This window comes from Ostrea edulis, chromosome 1 (assembly GCF_947568905.1).
Source record: "Ostrea edulis chromosome 1, xbOstEdul1.1, whole genome shotgun sequence".
NCBI lineage: Eukaryota > Metazoa > Mollusca > Bivalvia > Ostreida > Ostreidae > Ostrea > Ostrea edulis.
The window spans coordinates 40,878,157-40,901,802 of record NC_079164.1 but is presented as its reverse complement, the minus strand read 5'-3'; the positions used below and the strand labels follow the sequence as shown (position 1 = coordinate 40,901,802).

General features: G+C 36.9%; 1 protein-coding gene and 1 pseudogene across 1 annotated transcript in view; both read right to left on the bottom strand.

Annotated features, from left to right (window-relative positions):
* Window positions 1–1,968: 1,968 nt before the first annotated feature.
* LOC125657007 (collagen alpha-6(VI) chain-like) overlaps window positions 1,969–23,646 on the bottom strand; it is a 30,222-nt gene continuing 8,544 nt past the window's right edge. The window contains exons 3-15 of the mRNA XM_056148903.1: window positions 22,805–23,301; window positions 22,585–22,693; window positions 22,371–22,415; window positions 19,226–19,660; window positions 18,936–19,077; window positions 17,358–17,379; window positions 6,315–6,342; window positions 5,717–6,210; window positions 5,509–5,617; window positions 4,804–4,845; window positions 3,659–4,093; window positions 3,341–3,495; window positions 1,969–2,090 (exon numbers count right to left, since the gene is read on the bottom strand). Coding sequence (XP_056004878.1) covers window positions 3,356–3,495; window positions 3,659–4,093; window positions 4,804–4,845; window positions 5,509–5,617; window positions 5,717–6,210; window positions 6,315–6,342; window positions 17,358–17,379; window positions 18,936–19,077; window positions 19,226–19,660; window positions 22,371–22,415; window positions 22,585–22,693; window positions 22,805–23,301 — 2,498 coding nt within the window. The 3' untranslated portion in view covers window positions 1,969–2,090; window positions 3,341–3,355. The remainder of the gene's footprint in view (window positions 2,091–3,340; window positions 3,496–3,658; window positions 4,094–4,803; window positions 4,846–5,508; window positions 5,618–5,716; window positions 6,211–6,314; window positions 6,343–17,357; window positions 17,380–18,935; window positions 19,078–19,225; window positions 19,661–22,370; window positions 22,416–22,584; window positions 22,694–22,804; window positions 23,302–23,646) is intronic.
* LOC125660283 (uncharacterized) lies at window positions 11,218–13,214 on the bottom strand (annotated as a pseudogene).

Here is a 23,646-nt window from a genome sequence, read left to right as displayed (position 1 = left end):
TAAAATTAAATGATATTTTATTCATGAAATTCCCCTATGGATCACAAAATTTTCAGTGAACGTATGTAGAGATAATATCTATTCTTTTGCTGATTATCTCAATTTCTCTTTTACATACGTGTTACCTTTAGAGCCTTGCTTCGCTCGGTATAATACATGTATATCCAACGATTTGTTTTCTTCGGCGATATGATTGAGGTCTGCACCAACCAAACTCTGAAAACCACTTTAACGTGTTTGATCTCAGGCATATAAAACCCATATTTATATAGCTTATTTGCAGCCAGTAATTTTCTTAAGTTGTTTTACTGAAATTCTGCAGCTAGCGATCCAACAGGTCCATCCTATATTCCTTGGAGAGAATGAAGTGGAGGGTATGAGGATAAGGTAAATATATAGAGGATATCTATATTGCCTGTTTTGATATTTGGTTTATCCAACGAGTTGATATGGTGTATTTATTCGCGAGACTTGTCGAGCGAATAAATACACCATATCAACGAGTTGAATAAACCGAAATATCAAAATACGTAATTATAGAAGTTCTATTTATCTCATACGTCTTCTATTCGCTTAATTTTGAGATGAACCCCAGTATGGTAGAAACAGCTGATTGAATTTGTTTTGAATCCGTGGCTCAGGCGTCGTTCTTATTAATCTTCCTTACGCGGGAAAAAACTGCGCTGATAATCGATTCATGTATATTACAAAGAGCATTTTTATAAAAGAAACCATGGATGGAAATTGTTTTAGAAGAGATATACTTAACTTTATGATTGATAATAGTTTTGCCATTCCAACAAACTAACAACTATTGACAGAGTATTTAGTTTTTAACGTAGGCCTGACCTTCTGGAAAAAGTTTGATTTCGCCGTCATTTTGAAATAAACATGTGTAACAACGATCACTGAAAATAGGCCTAATATTTTAATGCAGCGTTATTAGAATGTTCAACAGTTTACAATGAGAAGGAGAAGTGTTTGTGTATTTGGATTTTATTAACGTGGTTTCTTTGAATCTGAGGACGAGAGGAAATCTTTCTTCAGAAAATGACTATATCTTTTTGGTATACATGTAAATAATACACATGGACATTCTGAGGTTTACGTGTGCGACTGTATTTTACAGTTATATGTCATAATCAGTTAAAGTATGTTGTGTTAAACAATACAATACAATAATTTACGTTCGACCGCTGCTTTAATAACGAATAGTAATCAACACTTTTAAACATCGTCTGGTGAGCTTTTGTCCAAAAAGGATGTGTGAATATAAAAGCCTTGGTTTCTTTCTCATCGAACAGGGCATCTCCATATGAGTGAAAAATTCTCTCGAAAGACGTTAAGCAAGGTACAATCAATCAATCATCGAACAGAAATCTCTTTCATTTTCCTTTTTGGGATACATTGAAATAAAACCCGTGGGGATCCGGGTTAGAATAGGTCCTCAGTATCCCTCGCTTGTCGTAAGACGCGACTAAATGGGGCGGTCCTTCAGATGAGATCGCAAAAACCGAGGTCCTGTGTCACAGCAGGTGTGGTACGATAAAGATCCTTCCCTTCTCAAGGGCTGTACATAAGCGCCGAGCATAGGGCCAAATTTTGCAGCCTTTCATCGGCAATGGTTACGTCTCCATACGAGTGAAAAATTCTAGAGTGGGACTTTAACCAATATTCGAACAACCAACATTGAAGTAAAGTTCTAACACGGTCAGCAAATACCGGTATGTATTACCACACGATAAAACATATCCAATTCTAAAACTCACCTACAGAGCAACGCCATTCTACCATTCCACACCTCATGTTCTACTACAGCAAATTATTTCGTTTGAAAATCTACTTTCATCAATTCTAGTAACGTGAATTTTATATAAAACGTAAATATCCTAAATGGGATATTTGGTCATTTCTATAACTATTGACAGCATATCAACAATTCTATGTTTCTCTTAATCAAATGACAAATGACATTTGCATATTTAATTACATACAACAGAGACATAAATGTGAAATTGATTTCAACTAAGCGGACTCGTTTCTCCTTTGCATCACAGTCTTCATATCCAAGGAACATTTCATTATCAGATCTGTGAACGACAGTGAAAATTTTTATTTAAATCTTAAGGTCACTTTCTACAAAAAATAGATGCCTCAGTTGATATATATTTTTTTGGCTTATTCTGGTCGTAATTAGTACAACTATGAAATTCCTAAAATATCAGGAACTTAATAATTTATATATTATGATGTTAAAATGTTGTGATCTATTGCCCCTCCCTATATTTCCCCTCTGTGTTGGTTATAACTGAGAAATCGTGATCTAAAAATTAATGCGATGAAATTTTTCATTTCATTCATAAAAACATAAATTTAGCATCCATTTTCGTCACTTTTGATAAAAGGTTATAGAAAGTGGCCCTAAAGGTGTTATTCATTCGAAACCACAGAGAAAGAAAGGGAGAATGAAATAAAAAAGAAACATCCTTCATTTGGTCAATAAAAGTAATTTAAATACAATATTCTTTTCTATACTCAATAATATTACTTGCTTTCAAAAGCCCACTGTCACTTTTTAAATAGTTAAAGCAAGCTATTATACCAGATACGTTACAATAATGGAGTATTTCAATCCAATATGTATGCGCAATTAAAATATTATCTGTATATTCATATATTTGCAAAAATACCGGAAGTTATATATAAGTGAAATATTACTTGTAACTTTCTGCAATCGAAATATCCCCGGTAAAATATAGTAAAAATATCACCGGTAAATTCATACGATTAAAATGTTATACCGATAAAAATATTACCGGTAACTTTATTGTAGGATTAAACATTCTTTTTGAAGAATTTATTGATGTGTAGACTTTGGGCATTTTGCTCACAAACTATGTTATGGGTATGTTAAGTTTGTGAGTAAAATGTCCAGAGTTTACACATCGAGAAATTCTTCAAAAAGAATGTTTGATTCTTATAATTCCAATTCGTTCCTTGTATTATCAATTTCAAAAATTTGAATAGTTTCCCGTGTACTATGTTATTAAATTTGTTTTCAGGCGCATGCGTATACATAGCGTTTTTGGATTTATTGATATGTAAATTCTCGTTTAGGTTTATTTTTGTCCAATAAAAACAATTGTAATAAATAACATTGGAATTATATAAATGAAATGTAACCGATATTGGTAAATTATTACTATTGATGTGTTACCTGTAGATTTATACAACATCAAAATATTGCCTGTAAGTTTAGACAATTGATATATTTTCAAAACAATACTATTCCAGTTTGTGATACATGTACAATATCTATGTGCAATGTCGATATCCTCACTTGTGTGGCAAACCTTCATGATTGTTCTGCTCCGCACACTCTCGTGGAAACCTCATCAGAAATGCTTCTTAGAGCCTGCAAGTTGTTCACGTAGAACACGTTGTCGTCACTACTCGCGTACTTCACCAGTTCTGATTTTTTCGCTCCCATCATTCCTTCAAAATGGATACAGAAACGCACTCGATCAGAGTGGAATAGAAAATTTAGACATGCATAGTGTATACCAAGACAAGGATGTAAACAAGGCCAACACCCCATTTATAGTGGGAAATGTACACATGAATAAACAAATCAATTGCAACAAACTTTAAAACCTACCAATTGCAAATATTGTGACTCCCTCTCGCTTTAATGCTTTCGCTTCGTCTTGTGCTGTGAAAGTATCAGTGGCTTCGCCGTCAGTGATCAGAACTGCAATCTGGGGGACAAGACCCGGTCGACCACCTTTGGCCGGAGAGAAACCCTCCCGCATCTTTTGAAAGGCCTTGCCAATATAGGTGTTTCCTTGTCCCCATGTGCGACCGTGGATAATATTTTTAACAGATTCTTTATCTACACCATCTCGCAACTCCAGGAAGCGGGTAGCTGTGGTGCTAAATACAAGGGCACCTATTCTAGTCTCGTCAGAGGCAACGTCAAAAGACTGGATCATATCATTTACAAAGTCTAGTTCAATGCTGAAGTTCTTTTGGGACCAAATGCTTGTTGATTCATCGATAGCAAATATCACATCAGCAATGTGTTTGTAGCACTCTGAACAAAACAAATATTCGACAAATAAGATACTATATACAATCGTGCCCTCTGTGTATGTACAATGGCGGAACATTTTATTTTTTAAAGACTGAAATTTTGTGTTTTGTTTACTTACAAGTACGTTTGTAGAAATAAATATGAACATTTCTATCACTTATATAGTGCACGCGTTATAATATATATATATATATATATATATATATATATATATATATATATATATATATATACGATGTGACCGTTGGACGGAGCGAAGCATGAGATGGTCATTGTAAAAGTATGGTTTATATTAGACATCATGGGTATCAATTTCCATGGTTTGATTACTTCATTGATAAGTGAATTCGCGAACAGCTTTATTCCTCTCACTCTTAAATAAAAACTAGTCTGAACTAGTTCGAACTTCAATAATAGAATAACACACTTGGTGTTTAACGAATGACGATCAATGAAACCACAAGGTTGTAAGGTTTTTGTTGGTATTTATTATACTTACGTGAGTCGTTAGTTTACTGAAGTTTTTGTAAGTATTCATCATACTTACGTTAGTCGTTATTTTACGTGTATAAAGTTTTCCTTTGTATTTTATCATACTTACGTGAGTCGTTATTCTGCTTATGTAAGTTTTCTGTTAGTATTTTTAAATACACTTACGTGAGTCGATATTTTACTTACGTAAGGTTTCTGCATTTACTAAATATTCTTACGTTTGGCTTGAGTAACTGGTCTCAACGTTGTTGACTCCCCCACTGGAAAATATCAAATCCATGAAAATTTAGAATACGGTGTTGCTTTAATGCAAGAGAAGCTACAAAGTATTTCAACATATGAATCAAATAGTTGAAAAATATGATTTCATTTGGGAATGGGTATGAACTGCAATGCTACACACCAGTATACTTAAAGAAGCGTCAATGTGCCTCATAAAAATCATGCCGGCGTGAAGGGTTGCAGATCGCACCGTCATTTATTTTCAAAAATCAAATTTATTTTTCATATACTAGTCCATACATATTCTGGTTTCATACCTGTAAGGATTTCTAGCCGTTAAAATAGAGTATTATAATTTATCAAGATTTATACGAACATCGTTCACAACTGCATCGCATTCAGGACGAAATGGTTATCAGTATAAATAGTAATGAACATTGGAGATCGAAATATGAGGAAATATTCGACAGCTCAATGTCTATAACTAGAAAGTGATATAATGCAAAAGAAGGACCTCTTCATCAGAGACATAAAACGTGGATTGATCTTCTGAAAAAGTATTTGGAAGACATTGCACTTGAAGTGCTGGTGTAGTTACACTGTTTGGACATTTAAGGTGAAAAGTTGGTGTTACTTCTAAAACTTCATATACATGTACAGGTATCACGTGATCGTAAGCGTAGACTGAAAAGCTGGAATACCTTCACATGTTTTCTTCTCCAACATTTCTTGCAGTTGATCTGTTTTGAATTCTCCGTAGGTGGGGACCTTCATAACAGCTCCAGCTTCACTAGCAATTCCATACAGTTCCTAGGAGTAACAAATATCATAGAAAAAAGTTACATTGCGTATCTACTTTAAAACATCAATCGTGAAAATGAAGTAATGAAAATACAAAATATGTTTTACCTCGTCCACGACACCACTCCCAACACCTATTGCAAAGACATAAATGCCATTGTCTCTGGCTCGCTTGGCCTCTTCGAGGGTCTTCTTTCTCGCTTTTTCTAACGATATATAATCCACGGATCCCGGATTCGTCTCGCCGTCCGTCATCACTATCGCTATCTTGATGACGTCATCTCTCGCACCATTTTTAGAGGTAAAGATTTCGTTATTCATGTACTTCAGAGCTTCGTAGGTTCGTGTTGCACTACCCTTAGTGAACACAATATTTTGAATAGCGTTCAAGACGTCATTTTTTCTCTTGTATGAGTTGAATTGAAAGTCTGGTTTGATGACGTCACTGTATGACACGGCAGCAATTTGGGTTTTGGAGGGAGAAATGTCGAATGCGTCTAAGACATCGTAGAGAAAGTGAACCTGTGTATCGAAGTTTGGTGGCCAAATACTGCTAGAGGAATCAATAACAAAGGCTATATCTGCCTTCTTGTTGCACTTGTCTGTGAATGAAGAAAACGCCGTGTTAATTAGCATTAGAATTAATTCAAGGGAAAACGTCAAAGAAAAAACAAATAACTTTTTATGAAAAATAGATATCCCTTACTTGCACATAACGCCCCAGCCACGAAACACTGAAAAGATGATTAACAGGATGGAAATATACAAAGTTTAAAACTACATTCTGGATGTGTCAGATTAGAACTGTTACATGTATCATGATTAATAAATTTCTTACCAATATCAGTAGAGTTTTCATCCACATTCTGTTTTTCGTCTAGAAAAGCGAGGTTTTGATCTGTGATTTTTGTTCAGAAAAACGCTGTATATATAAGGAGCTTGTCACGTTGCATTCCTGTAAATGTAACATTCTAAATTAAGGCCATAATTAATAATTATACTTCAATAGATTGATACGATCAACCTTTACTTTAGCTCCAATTTTGTAAAGTTTTTGACGAGCCAAAATTCAGGGAATGTTAAGTTTGCCCATAATTACAGAAAATAGCAGCATCTCGAGATGGGATTTTACCACTTTCAATTTCCTCCACCTATTATATTTATAGTTAGTAAATAACGAAAATGGTAAATGTTTCAAATTATCTGCCCCCATTGTATTTTATGGCTTAGGCCATTTATGACAATAAGCGCGGATAGAATCATTTTTCAAAGCTCAATGTTAGCTTGGGTGATTGTCGTCGGTTCATACCAGAAGAAAATAAAATCCGTTTCATATATCTGTGTGAAAAGGCTTTAGCATATTGAAATCAAAACAGTGAGGACTTGCATTCAAGCCAAACTTTAAAAAAGGCATTTCTGATGAATAATTATATAGAATAGTTTTTGTCATGAAACTAAGATTTGAGAAAATATAACTTCAAATCCATTGAATGAAGATAACGAACAGTTATTAATCTCATAAATCCTTTAGAGATTCATTGACGTTATACATTTCAAAAATTTCGGCTTGAGCCTCACTGAAGAGACATCATTTGTCGAAATGCGCATCTGGTGCATCAAAATTGGTACCGTATAACTTTTACACATAGGCTCATTTTAGATAGTTTATTTGTTTTGTAGACAGCGATTGTCGTATGTATGTACTTGTTTCCCCAACATGCTGCATCCACTTACAGTTTGCAGTCTATGTAACCTGTAGTTAATGTTGTAAACTTTCTTTCTCTTTTGAATTCCCTTCTTTATAAACTGTCTTACTGTTATGCCCTCTGGGCCCAAAATTGGAATAAACTTATCTTATCTTATCTATGTATTAATTACGGAGTTTTCATAAAAAGGATATCGATGTAAGTTTATTATATCTATCATATTTCAAGTATTCTTTAGGCAAAATGTGCCATCTAAAAGCTAAATTGTAACTGTATGAAATTAGGATGCTTTGTACTACAAAATTAACATCTCACTGGTTTGTTTGTAAACATAAAAAGATTCGGGTCTTTCTTTACAAAACACAGAGTTAAGGCCAAAATATTGCTTTCATTCTTGTATTCAGAAGGTCAAAATTTTGGCTATCAACATTAAATGAGTTATATTTTTCATGTTTAACATAATATATGAAAAATATCTTTTTAAAATAATCATGAACCACTCCCTTTAAGAACGGTCTAACAATTGGGATAAAACACGTCAGACATCATTCGACCTATGACGGATTGTATTTGCAAATACAGCTTTATAATAACCATTGAATTTGTGTTAAGCTTGTTCTGCGTATTGACAGTTTAAGATTTATAAACACTCTCAAAATTTTCATATGTTCAAAATATTTCTATCTCTTCTAATCTTTAGAATATTTCTCATGTTCATAGATTTGTAAATAGTTCTCATATGTTCAAATATTTCTCAAATTCTTCTAATTCCTTCAACAATTTTCATTGCTAAAACCTCTTGGTATAGAGAAACCTCAAAACTGCTAAAAAAGAAAAGAAAAAAAAAGTAAATGTAAAGGTAATAGAATGTTCAAGTTCTGAAGATATTTCGACTCAAAGTATATTGTATTTTAGTCATGTATGTTCCTGACTTCCTGCATTTTTATCTTATTTTCTCTCGTTTCTAAATCTTTTGCTTTTCTTATCTTTAAATAGCATACAGTTATGCAATCTTAAAATTTAATAATCAAGTTCATAAACAGGTGTTTAGTCTTGCAATTCCCAATCACTAATTCTCAAATTAATTGGGTGCTTTCAAAAAGATATCTAAAGTTGACTCGATCAGGGAGGACGTAAAAATCAAAACGAATCTGCAAAATTAGAAGAAGAAAAATCTACTAATTGCAGGAATAATAGTTACAGGGTGCATTTATAATACTATTGAGAGAATCTATTTATTTGGAAACAAGTTAGGAACCGCTTTACATTAGGCGAAAAACAACATGAATGAAAACAATGCATAAAGTGAACAAGAATTAAACTCCAAACTATTTAAAGACATTTTTCTGGTAAAAGTACAACACAAGAAACACTTTACCTATATGTAAACGTCAAATCTAAAAAAAAAAATGTGTACTGGCATCTGTTATAAATGAGTGGAATTTCCCTCCTGTTGAAATCAAATGAGGTGAATCTTTATAAATAAAAGAACCTCCCACGTGGCAACCACCTGTACTTTGATGCTAGCACAAATTGTCTTAACATCGTTGACCGATTTATCCCCTTTTGATTTGAACTGTCCACGCACCTAACATCTTTATCTTTTGCTGAAGGAAACTTGTCGCTTTATGTAATGTGTACAATATCAAATTCAAAGACGGGCCGAAATTCACGAGGTGAAGGAATAATTGTTATCAAATATGTCACATAGACTTGTGCTATCATTGATACTCTCAATTAAATAAACAATCCAACAAACAATTGTAACTATCGTACTAAGACCAACGGAAATTGATACATATCAATATGAATTACTCCTATTACAAAGAATTTGAAAATTAACAAAATTAAGTTGGAACACGAAATCACCTCATTCATACAATTTAAAATGTCCATGGAAAATAGATCTTTACAGTTTAAATAATCAATATTTCTATAGTATTTTGCAGGAAAATGCACTATACATTATATTCAGAGAATACAATTTTATACTTCTTGTAACACGGAGGGCTTTCAAAGGCGCCGACTAGTATGTACAGGTAGGCCTACGCTTGGACTGTCGGAAATACCTGTGTCCCATACTCTACCTAAATATGAATAAGTACTCAAATGTACATGTAAATATTATTTTTGTCAGCTCTAGAAATTTTTCTTGATTTCATATGAAACATCTTCATATTTCACTCTGAGTTTATTTTCCAATAATCAAATCCTCTTTGTACAATTCTAATACTTTTATTCTAAGTATTTTTGCTTACTTGTTCATTGTCATTAACGAAATTATGTTGAATATCACATTCATTATCGGCAGAAAAAATGCTTATCTAACCAGATAAAATGTGACATCAATCTGGATGAATCATCCGGTGCATGTGCGCTATTCTTGTTGATGACAACACCGTTATTTTATGAATATATATGAATCGAGGACTGTAACTTAACAGTAATTGGGGATTATCTTCGCGTATAAAGCACAAAGGCTTATTGAAAAGGCTTCTCAAACTGTTTACAATCATACACATTTAATTTTGATAATGAAAAAAACCCTCCAATTTCTTGATTTTCTGCCTGCAAGTTTCCGCCGCTAGGATTCCCATGTATATACAGGAACGTCCACTGCGGCAGCATGAGACAGTGGCTATAAATAGTTAACATCTAAAAATGTCGTCATTCAAAGGTGAAGTGAAAAAAACAAACAGTGATCAATCTTATAACTCCTATAAGCAATACAAAATAGAGAGTTAGCAAACACGGACCCCTGGGCACACCAGAGGTGGGATCAGGTTCCTAGGAGGAGTCCCACCACATTCATCAGTTATTTCCTTGTGGACAAGTCAAATTTCCCACATCATATACATTATCATTACATCCTTATGGAAATGCAGTACCTAGAGTCCTGATCCAGCGATCTTCTCGTTGTCTACGAAAAGGGGTACTTAATGTTGGACTATTTATGTGATGGTAATTTCCCCCCCAAAATCCTGACCTTCATGGACAAGGTGGAGTGGTCCGGTGAATTAAAATGTTTATAGAAAAGTTGATTACCACCATTATTTATTTGAAATCTGTGCCCCGATATTCTTTTATTAAGTGAACCCATAGTTTCTCCCACATAAATTAAGCCACATAGGTTACACTAAATAGCGTAGACAACGTTTGAAGATTTACAAGTCAAATTATCTAAAAATTTGGTACAGAAACTACGTCCGATGAGATTATTACCAAATGAATTTCTAGTGATCAGCATATCACAAGTTTTACATCTTTTACGGAACATTTTGAGATCGACAACATGAGATCTGAAAAGGAATCAACAAAATATCTCTTAAAGGAACATGAAAATCTTTAATTTGGTATATAAATTAAAAATTTTGTAGCAAAGCTTATTATTATTTGGCTGTACATACGACAAATCTTTAATTTATCAAAGATGAAATGCAGAAAATAACTACGGGGAATCCCCCAATGAAAAGATGACTACGCAACATATATTTGTAAGTTTATTGGCGATGATTGGCCATGGCTGCTTATAAATGTGGGAGCCAGGCATCAATTCTTGCCTTAGAGGGCATCCCTAAAAACAAGCAAAATGTTTGAGCCCTGGGAACAGATGCTCAGATTGCTTGCTCACCTAGTCCATAATAGAAAATGAAAATGTCAATTGAAGTAAAGTTAACATAGAAGCACTACTGGTAAGCCAGAATGCCGCCACGAGACGATGCTGTGCATCGTCTGCGCCACCAGTAGAGCTATGCCCCATGTTGTGGGCTTTCTTTCTATCAGAGGCCGGTGTTCGAAGCAGAATGAACAAAAATGTGAAATTTGGGCGAGCTTTTAAAACCAGTTGGTAGAGCCCCCCCCCCCCCCCCCCCCCGAGGAAAAAAAAAATCAACAAACAAATGATATGGCGTCCCTACATACATATTAGTTTGTAAATATGTGTCTATATATAGGTATAGACTGACGGTTTAATCCCGCCTATAATAGTCAAAATGATTGAACAAACAAGATAATCTACATCCGTCATAGCGGATATATTAGATATCTGGTAGACTGGACTAGGTGAAAAGAAAAGCATATATCAGTGTCAAGTATGACAGACTATGACCCAATTAGTCATAGCGCAGCCATGGCCCTTCTTCCCCGGTTTTAGGAGATGCAAACACAGTTGAATCGGACAAAAATGTTTGCAAAGCTTGCTGTAATCTGTACAAAAACAAGTCATTCCCGAGATTGGAAAGGTGAACTTTGTCTGACGAGAACAGATCAGGACAATATAAACGTAGCTCAGGGTATCGAATGTATTTTCCACCCGACCTCTTTAAAAAGGCTGTAACAGCCCTATTTGTCCGATTCCTGACTCTCTCTAAAGCCACATGATTCCTCTCACCCCTCCATTCACCCCGAGGCAAAATCTGAGACCAAACTAATGTAGTGGATGGCAAATTTTTTGAAAGATGCTGCAGCGTTTTTATTATGTTAAACCTAAGTTCAATGGACTTTCCCTCTTGCATTGGGATATTATTGCCCCCACAATGTAAAAGTAAAATTTCGGGTGGGTCTTCCAGCCGAAGCAACAATTTAACTTTTTTATACCTTGCCCCCACCTCATGCCCCCTTGTCCTTGCCAGAAAATGGATGCATTGAGTCTATCTAACTGCAGGTTGGTACCAAAGAGAGACTTTCTTGCATGACAAAAAGCATGCTTAACAATGGATGACCCGACGATCCAGATTCTTCTATGCTCTAAAATGGGTAATAAACAAACTAACATTAAAAAAAAAATTCTTTTATCTGGATGAGCTAATTCCTAATATAATTACGCAAGCATTGAGATTTCCATCTACCTTCTGTAGCAATATACTGCTCACTAGCTCCGGAAGCCCATGCGTTAGAGGCTGCACCTATACGGAACGAGTGCGTTTTGTACGCCCTACTGTCTAGCCCCAACTCATGGATTGACATATTGAAAACTGATACAACCTGGTATCTAGTCACAGGGCTACCTGACAGGTGACAAAAAAAATGACCCCCTACGATTAGGTCTTAACTCTAAGTATAGCCGAATGAAGGAGACAGGACAAATGGTCCTGTGAGTAGGTTTTAAGTGAATCACTACCCCCTTTCCCTCCTGGTCAGTTTTTGAATGTTGTAGAAGAATCCTGACGGTATTGTCGTGTGGCGAGTATAGAACATTTTGGACTTGAATGGCATGGCCTGCATCATGTTTACTGTTCTGGACTAACTCCCCCATTCGAAAAAAACCCAAAAAATGCTGTCACAAATATGGTTGAGAATAGTGTAGATTCATAATATGACTGGCATATCTTTGGAAGTGCCTGAACCATGCCAATTAAAATGTCAAAGGTGATTGGTTTCCTTCCATCATTGTGTAGGTTACTACGACTAAAGCCCAATAAGACTTTCTTGAGTAAAAATGACTGTGTAGTGTCAGGAAAACCGTGCAATTTGTTGTAGTAAGAAATGCCTGCAATGTATGATTTTACTGTGTTAGGTGAAAGCTTCGTGAGGGATAGGTATGACACAAAATCAACCAAAGTTGCAGGGGATGGGGGCCAGACTTGCTTTGGGAGATAACTGGAACAAAACATATGATATGCCTTAACTGCAGAGTCATACAGTTTTTTGGTATTGGCTGACAATGCACAATCTAGAAGCTCTTGGGATCGAAGCTGTAAATCATGTGTAGAAAGGATGGGGGGATTGGTGATGATTGCGCATCTCCCTCTGGGAAACTGGACCTGAAGCGCTTCCATTGCTGTCGGGAGAGAGAATCCGCTTTAATATTATGTATACCAGAAATATGTTCGTCTTTAAATTGTATATTGAGTAGTAAACCTTTGGAGAACTAATCTCCTGAGCAGAAACATCACTCTCTTGGACTTGGAGGTTTTAGAGTTAAGAATTGAAACCAAGGTTACGTTATCAGTATGAATAATGACTCGTTGACCCGACAAACTACTGCCCCAAACCTCAAATGCCATGGTTATAGGAACCAATTCCAAAAATGTTATGTCGGAGAAAATATCTGACCCCTTCCACTGGTCTGGCCAAGCTAAATAAACCCAACGAGTACCAAATACAGCTCCACATCCTAAAGTGGCATTGCCTGCACTGTCTGTAAACAACTCTAGATCAAAATCATTCAACCAATTGGCTATTCTATACGAGGTAATGCCATTAAAATCTTCTAAAAATGCAAGCCAAGTGTATATATATTTCCTCATTTCCTCGGAGACTCTACGCCTGTGATACGGACGGGAAAGCCCACAACATGCATCATACAGCCGTCTAACGAAAGCCCTACCTGCTGGGATAGCACGAATGCAGAAATTGAGTAAACCAGTAAGTTCTTGGAGGTCGATCAGAGTAACATTACGTTTTAGCAAGATCCGAGACAACTTGAACCTGAGCTGCTCAATCTTATCTGATGGGATCCTAACTGTCATACTAAGAGTATCTATTTCTAAACCGAGATATACTAAACGGGTTGTCGGCCCTAGTGTTTTTTCCTCTGCTAAGGGGACGCCAAGCTCTGTACAAATTGCTCTAAAAATAGACATGAGATCGACACAGTCTCGAGTACCTGCCCTCCCAGCGAGAAGAAAATCATCAAGGTAGTGTACCACATTAAAACTAGTTGCCTGTTGCTTAACTAACCACTCTAAAAATGTAGAAAATTTCTCAAATTTCGCACAACTAACAGAACAGCCAAATGGTAAGCATTTGTCTATGAAAATCATCCCCAGCATTTTGAATCCTAAAACTCGAAATCAGACTTATGGACTGGCAGCAACCTAAAGGCAGATTTAATATCCAGGCGAGCTATTAAGGCGCCGGGACCAAGGTTAGCTAGCATGTTAAGGGCTTCATCAAAAGAAGAATATTTAACTGAGCAAACATTTTTGTCAATAAAGTCGTTAACACTAGACCCATGTGGGTATGATAGATGATGTATAAGTCGGAATGAACCATCCTTCTTTGGTACCATACCCACAGGTGACAACCTAAGGTTTTGGAGTGGTGAATGAATGAAGGGACCAGCAACCCTCCCTAAGCTTATTTCTTTGTTAATAGTGTGCATAGCCTCCTCTTGCAAACTGTGCAATGATTCAAGGTTTTTACAATTTGATGCCACCCTTGGGCCTTGGTAACAAAGTTCAAAACCCTCTCTAAACCCCTGTAATAATTCTAAAGCTGCTAATTCATCTGGATAGTTAGCCAAGTATCGAGATAAAACGGAAATACTAATAGGGGAGGGGGCAATATCCCCGAGGTCTAAATTGCTGGGTTGTTTTGGGGGGCCCTAAAGCGCTGGGGTTGTGGGGGTCTAGTAATGGTAGCTGGGGTGGATGGTACTCTGGACAAGCGAGGACGCCAGGATGGTAAAGCACTGGGTGGTCTGCAAATTGAATCAAAACCTGAACCACGTCTGCATTTGACATAAGGATGATTCAAGGAACACAAGATACACTCGTGCTTGTATTGACATGCAGTTTTGCTACATTGACCTTTATAGTTAAACTCATAACATTTTAAGGGAGTGGCTTGTGACACCGACCCTTGGACAGCGAGTGGGCTGTACATGTATAACAGCCACAACTCTTGATCAACAACAGCAAATGACATACCGGGGTTGCGTTCTTTTTCCAAACGGAATTGAATGTCGTAATCCCTCCAGCCAAGTGTCTTGGATCGACTGGCCCCTAGTCTGATAGTGTGCATGTATTTAAACAGGGAAGCACTACATTCTGGGTGTGCCAATACGTAAATTGAAGCATAGATAAAAAATGCATCGGTCCACACCTGAATATCTTAAATGACCCTGGGTTTGCATTTTGATGATAAAGTTAAGTTGCCTCCTTGCATAGAAAAACATTTAGTATCGTCATTAGGATCAGAATCATAACTCCGATCAACCAAAAGCCCTAAATTAATGTACTCGCCATTGGCAATTTTGAGTTTGAGATTATTGGAGACATTATGCCCAAGTTCATTCTGATAACTCGGCACCTGTGAATTGTTGGGGGTAGCTACTGTGGTTGATAAATCAGTACCTGAGTGGTCGCTGTCTGTTGGTGCCTCTTGGACCACCAGGGGGTTAGGGGACTCCATCCTCTGAGAGAGAACAGCGACTACCGCCTGCGTCACCTCATTCAGTTGCTCCCTGGACAAGGCCCTAGTTGGCGCCGAGTTGTAAAAAGTAGATGAAGCCTCTTGCTGTAAGGGGTACGGTTCGTGGAGGGTAGGAGAATCAGCAGGTACATGTACATTTTGCTGTGGACCGTCCGTGCTGGACGGGGTGACGCGCCTCTTTCCACGTGGTCTCGGCAAGGCGCGGGTTGGGGCATCTTGTTGTTTCCTTTTAGGCATTTTCGTTCACTCAATTGAAATATAAAATAGATTCAATAACATAGCGGTTTGCCAAAAATAAATAAGTAGATAAACTAGGTTTTCTAAGACTAATGAAATACGGCGTGTCACACGAATCGTAATGGCGACGTGTGCAGCATCCGAAAAATTAAAACCAATCCAAGCTAAATCTACATTTCAATTTGCCATCGGGGACTGAAAAGTGTAATACAAAGGCTAGAGTTTCATCAGATACCTGGATCAACAACTTTTTCAACAGAAAATTGAAATCACGACAAAAACACGTCTTAGAGCTAACCGCCGACAGTTACGATCAGCACTAAAAACCCGGTAACGACTTGTTATCGTCAATGTAGCAGAACGAGTGAAATCGAGTGGATACAAGATTAAATAATCTGAGAATAGATAGAATCATGAACGAGCAGCAAATCAATATACGTTTCCCTTTGATAAATGGATTTCACCCCAAGTGGTTAAATCTTAATATCGAGGGATAATCCGAGGGACACCAACTAAACTGTTGGAGCCTGTGCCCCTTATAGACTCCACATAGTGATACCTTTTTCTACTGGGGGACGTGCCCGTCAGTATTGTATCATTATTGTTTATATTCATGAAAGAATATATATCGAGCGATAAGTATCCTCAGGGGCAGACTGTCCACCAGCAAAGATACATGATCGATAATTAAATGAAATGTGAAGATAACAAACAGTGAACAATCCCATAACTCCTATAAGCAATACAAAATAGAGTGTTGGGCAAACACGGACCCCTGAATATACCAGAGATGGGATCAGGTGCCTAGGAGGAGAAAGCATCCCATGTCGAGCGGTCACACCCGCCGTGAGCCCTATATCTTCATCAGGTAAACGGAGTTATCCGTGGTCAAAATCGGTGTGCGAAGAACGGTAACAATCGGTATGAAACACGTCAGACAGCATTTGACCCAATGATAAGTAGTATTGGCAAACTAGATCGTTATAACGACCATAGAATTTGTGAAATGCTGATTTTAAACGAGACTGTTGGAACCCCTGTACCATCAACTTGTTTGTCAGTAGCCTGCTTCGATTTAAAAACTGACCATAAGCAGAACAAGCTCTTGCGTATCGAATCAGTTGAGAGATACAAACACCATATGCAGGTGATAGTGGAATATTGCTACATAAATATGGGAAGTTGACGATGGAAAAGTTGAAATCATCCCGTTTGTCATACAGTTGAGTTGTATCTTAATGTATCTAAACGACGAGGTAAACACCATAGCAGGAGATTATTTCTTCTCTTGTAAAAATCTTTTGAATAAATTTTGCCTAATACATGAAAAGCGAAGATAACGAAGTCTCCACCGTGTCAATTGATCACGTGACCAACTTTTATTTCCTGTGAATCATAGCCTATACTTCACACAAAAAATACCACGTACAAGTTACCGTTGAGTGCCATGAAAATTTCAGACATTGCTGATATGTCGTAGTTCAAGCCTAGCGCTTTTCAGTACTTTCGGTACTTTGATTGTTTGATGTTGCTGTATTTCGTGAATTTTATGATAATTCCTGATACATATGCACTCAAACGTACTGCATGGCATCTAAACACGCCACATGTTACTGGGTTAAATTTATCTTTTGCTACAATGCATGCACAGGGGTTGTTTCATAACGTTTCCTATTAGTCGAACCTCCAGCTAAATAGAAATATAATATTGTTGATTCGATACATTTTATGTTTTAAATTAGATACAATAGAGTTTTAAGTTCCCTCAGACAGCGAACAATACCGAATCTAAATAAAATTGACTTCAGGATCCATAAAAATGAACTTGAAATTGCATTGGATAACTATGGATTGTTTGAGATTTAATTTTTCAATGTTTTTGTTTTGTCTTTGTTTGTTTTTTCCCTTTTGGTATTCGAGATTTTTTGTTTGCCACTGTCCATGAAATTTAAACGAGTTTCATATATTCTTCCAACTATTTGACTTTTCATTACTTTCATAATTGTAAATCAAAGTTTTGGACTCTTGTTAAGAGTAGACGCCCTTCAATGTCACGAAATCGTCAATGCGTACACTTGCGATAAACTTTGAAATAACAAACATTATATAAACAAGAGGCCCAAGGGCCACATCGCTCACCTGGGTCACCTTGGCTCATATTTAAAGATTTTCCCTATATTTGTATGCAAAACTTTGATTCCCCCTTGTGACCCCATCCTACCCCTGGGGGCCATGATTTTAACAAACTGAAATCTGAAATATGTCAGAAAGCTTTCATGTAAATATCAACTATTGCGGCTCAGTGGTTCTTGAGAGGAAGATTTTCCATATATATTTGTATGTAAAATTTTGATCCCCTATTGTGGCCCCATCCAACCCTCGGGGACCATGATTTGAACAAACTTGAATCTGCATTATGTCAAGAAGCTTTCATGTAAATCTCAGCTTTTCTGGCTCAGGGGTTCTAGAGAAGATTTTTCCTATATATTTGTATGTAAAACTTTGATCCCCTATTGTGGCCCCATCACACCCCCAGGGGCCATGATTTGAACAAAGTTAAATCTGCATTATGTCAGGAAGCTTTCATGTAAATTTCAGCTTTTCTGGCCCAGTGGTTCTTGAGAAGAAGATTTTTAAAGATTTTTCCTATATATTTGTGTGTAAAACTTTGATTCCCTATTGTGGCCCATCCAATACCTGGGGGCCATGAGTTGAACAAACTTGAATCTGCAGTAATTAAGTCAGGAAGCTTTCATGTAAATTTCAGATTTCTGGCCCAGTGGCTCTTGAGAAGATTTTTAAATGACCCCACCCTATTTTTGCATTTTTGTGATTATCTCCCATTTGAAAGGGACATGGCCCTTCATTTGAACAAACGTGAAAGCCCTTCACCCAAGGATGCTTTGTGGCAAGTTCGATTGAAATTGGCCCAGCGGTTCTTTAGAAGAAGTCGAAAATGTGAAAAGTTTACGACGACGACGTCGACGACAGACAACGGACAAATTTTGATCAGAAAAGCTCACTTGAGCCTTTGGCTCAGATGAGTTAAAAACCGGCACACTTCTAAAACTCTCCTGTATTTCCGGTTTGCAGTGTATCAGGGTTCCTTGATTAAAGAAAATAAATGAGTATGAACAAAATATAATAATACTCGAGTGCATTTGTTTGTAGTAATCTTTATTTCATTATCATTAAACATAGACATCTGGCAGAGGGTTCGCTGTTACCCTTGGATACTGCTGCAGACCCTACTGGACAGACGACTGACGATTGAGGACAGCACCTCTAGGCTGTCAACGCTGAACACGTGCTGAGAATCTGGGTCACTAGACAAGTTGTTCAATTCGGACAACTTGGCACTCTTTACACCTTCAAAACAAACCAATGTTTACAAAAATTGCATAAAATTTCACACGATGCAACAACTAAATTAAACCAAGTATAAAGTGTTATCCTTTTATTGAATGAATAATTGGAATGGTCACTTTGGTCTCTCTTGTGCTGTATTAAAGCATACCTATAGCAAAGAGTTCCACCCCGTGGCTCTTCAGTTTGTCCGCCTCCACAATAGCTGTATATGGATCAGTGGCCACTCCATCGGTAACAAATACAGCGATCTGAGGAACCTGTCCAGGACGGCCGCCATTTTCTTTCGAGAACCCCTCTCTCATCTTTATGAATGCTTTGTCCATGAATGTGTTTCCCCGTCCCCACGGTATATTTTGTATGCGCTGGACCACGGTTTCTTTAGACACCCCATCATTGAGTTCCAGGACACGGTCCGCATCGTCACTGAAAACAACAGCTCCAGCACGTGTCTCGTCATTCCCAATATCAAAGTGCTTCACAACTCTAACAACAAAGTCCAATTCCAGACTAAAGTTTTTCTGCGATTCGATGCTGGTTGATTGGTCAATGGCAAATATAACATCGGCAACCAATTTGAAGCATTCTAAACAAGAAAATAGTACTAATCAGTATATTACTTAAGAAATAAATTTGTACTGTAATAGCTTGTTAACCGGGCAGCTCAGTGGTAAAGCGTTCGCTTCGTAACCGGGAAGTCGTGAGTTCGAACCCCGATAGTGCTATGGCCGCGTCAAACATACAACACAAACATAAGTAGTGATTGCTCCTTCGCTAAACGCTCGTCATTTAGAAGTGAGAATCACGGGTCTTTCGGATATGACCTTAAAAATGGAGGTCCCGTCTCGCGGCAGTCGTTGGCACGCTAAAGAACCCACACTGCTACGACCCTGAGCGTTAGGTATAGGTCTAAATTTACGGTACTTCACATACAGTTGGTGACGTCTCAATAAATTCTCGATCAACAATAATAGTTTCTTCGAATGTATGTATGTTGCGGTACGTCCTATTGGAGTTTTCCCCTCATATATGGACTACGGATTACTCCATATACAGGACTTACGGCGGGTGTGACCGGTCAACAGGGATCTTTACTCTTCCTAAACATTCCAACTCTGGTATATCCGGGGGTTCGTGTTTGCCCCTTCTCTTTAGAGGGTTTTTGAGACTGAACACTTCGTTATATTCACTTGCTCATTTAGACGTCACCTGCTGTAGGTGAAGTGTCACAAATGACCTTAGTGAGGGTTCTTCATCGTGCCAACATCTACTGTAACACGGGGACTCTGATTTTAAGATCACTTTCAATGATCATTTTCAAGGTCCATGGCTTTCATTTCTGCTGTCGAGCGTTTGGGGAGAAGGAAAAGTCACTACCTATGTTAAGCGTCTTGCCGTATATATACTCGCCTATCAGTCGGTTGTATATTTTAAAGTTATTATGGTGGGATTTGTCATTGGTCCGATTATAAGTCGATATAACTTTTTGCGAGAATCGGTTGACAATTTCAAATCAATGCTTTGATGTTTTCACCTCTGTTTCAAATAATATTTTGAAAAATGTGCTGCTATCTATTCATTTTCTCAACAAATTAATTTCAAAAACATACACTTAATATAAATAAAATCATTAAAATACGTAAATACTTGTACTTTATGTATAATCTTAGAATACATAAATAATATATGTTCAGTCAACATTAATCAAAATCAATATATGGTGCATGAGCCGAGTTGCAGGGGATACATTGTAAAGTCAGGAATGATGTGGCATATTTATAATTGTGAAGAACTAATTTCAGTTTTAAACTTTTCGAGTTACTGTCCAGAAACCATATTTGTCTGAAGTTTTCAATCTATTTTCGGTCACTGTGACCTTGACCTTTGACCTTTTTTTCTCCAAAATCAATAGGGGCCTTGCCTTGCTGGTATCCAACAATATCAAGTTTCATTTAATTCAAATTAAAAAAAAATTCGAGTTATCCTCCGGAAACCAAATTTTTGGGAATTTTAAATCTATTTTCGGTCACTGTGACCTTGACCTTTGACCCATTTTCTCCAAAATCAATAGGGGTCTTCCTTACCTGGTACGTAACAATATCTTTAAGAATCATTTGATTCGGATTTAAACTTTCTGACTTATCATCCGGAAACCAAATATTTCTGAAATTTTCATTCTATATTCGGTCACTGTGACCTTTGACCTTTTTTCTCCAAAATTAATAGGGATCTTCCTTACCTGGTACCCAACAATATATCAAAGTTTCATTTGATTCAGATTTAAACTTTCTGAGTAATCATCTAGAAACCAATTTTTTCTGAAATTTTCATTCTATATTCGGTTACTGTGACCTTGACCTTTGACCTTTTTTTCTCCAAAATCAATAGGGGTCTTTCTTACTTAGTACCCAACAATATATCAAAGTTTCATTTGATTCGGGTTTAAACTTTCTGAGTTATCAACCGGAAACCAAATTTTTCTGAAATTTTCATTCTATTTTCGGTCACTGTGACCTTGACCTTTGTCATTTTTCTCCAAAATCAATAGGGGTCTTCCTTACCTGGTACACAACAATATATCAACGTTTCATTTGATTAGATTGTAAACTTTTCAAGTTATCATCCGGAAACCAATTCTTGACGCCTACCCGCCCGCCAAACCAATAGCCGAGTTCAACTTGGTTGCAACTCGGCTAATAATAATTGTAGGAGTACGGAGTTGTTAAAAACAATACTATACATTACGCCTTCCAGAAAATACTGATCTTCCTAGGACTCGTCTACAAGTTGGATGTAGAGTTTTGTATCAAATTTTAACTCCCAAAATCCGACTTATAGGCGAGTATATATGAGTTGGTTTGATGTGGCGTCGGGATTGAAAATCGAACTCGAGCCTTCCGATTGCGAAGTGAACGCTCTCACCACTAGGGTACCGCAACCGGTCAACAAGTAAGCCATGCTTAAGGTGATATAAATATATGGTGTAATTTACGCTATACACAACCAGAACAAGCTTATATTTTCCATAATATGTTTTGCTATCAATTTCATTCCTTGTAATATAATTTTACGAAAATATCACACTCTTGAAGTTTGTTTAGATTTTTGATGTGCGGTATCACGCAATTTTATGACGTCACATTGCGTTGCCATGTTACTGAAAACTATTAGTAAAATATTCTCAAAGGGATGTTAAACTCCAATTAAATTATCAGCTAACCTTCGATATACATGTATTTTAATTCATCAACATTCTTTCAATTAAAGACCGAAGAGTTATAGATACATAGTCTTACGTTCTGCAGGCAATCGTGTTGGTTTCTGGGTAGTCACTTCTCCAGCTAAAATTTGGAAAACATAAGATTAAGATATTTGCATTGTGTCTGTCAATTCATTATTTCAGTACATATTACTAGTATGACTTCAGAGACCAAGATATCATTTTTAATAGTTTACTATCATCATGGCATCTATTTTATTTGTTCTCATCTCTCATTTCCAAACCATTACCAGAACACGCTTTGAGAGTAACCAGTTCCTTCAAGCTTTCTGTTTTGAATTCATCATAAGTTTCAACTTTAATCACATACTCTGGCTTGCTTGCGATGCCAATCAATTCCTAAAAATACATTTCATTCATCTTAATTTTAGTTGAGCGGGGGGGGGGGGGGGGGGGGGGGGGGGGAATGATGAAGAAGCAATATTGTATGAAGAGAAAAAGCCCACTTACTTCGTCGTTAATTAGGCTACCTACTCCTACTGCAAAGATGTATACACTATTAGCTTTGGCAACCTTAGCCTCGTTTTGGGTCCACTCAATAGCGACCTCTAGTGGCAATTTATCATCATAGCCTCCTGGGTTAGTCTCTCCATCTGTCATCACTATGGCAATCTTGATTACATCATTTCTAGCTCCATTTTTTGAAGTAAAAATGACATCATTCATTAGCTCTAGTGCCCTGTATGTTCTGGTGGCGCTACCCCCTGTGTATTTGATGCCTTTGATGGCACTCAGAACTTGTTGTTTGTTGCTGAATGTGTTGAACTGAAATTCGGGAATTGTGATGTTGCTATAAGACACTGCCGCCACTCGAATTTTGGAAGGTGAAATATCAAACAAGCGCAGAATATCATACAGAAACCCGACTTGTACATCAAAGTTTGGTTTCCATATACTGCTCGATGAGTCGATAACAAAAGCTAGGTCAGCCTTTATGTCGCACATTGCTGAAATAACAAGCAGTGTTTAATGTATAATGTATTGTCGTATCAAAGTAGTCAATGAATAGCGGTCTTTCAATTTCGTACCTATTTCACTTCAAAACAAAATATTTATCTAATGGGATGGAATGTGGGAAACAAATTAATTCTGCAAATGTGAAAGAACAGGAATTAAAATATCCATAGCCCCAACCTATATTATACATGTATTAAAAACGCATGCATGTGAGAGTCAAACTTGAAATACGAAAAAATACATTAGATTATAAACTACAATTGGCAAACTTTAAACAAAATATCGAATGTTTTTATGGTGATCCATACGCGCATACATTCCGCGCAGTCAACATT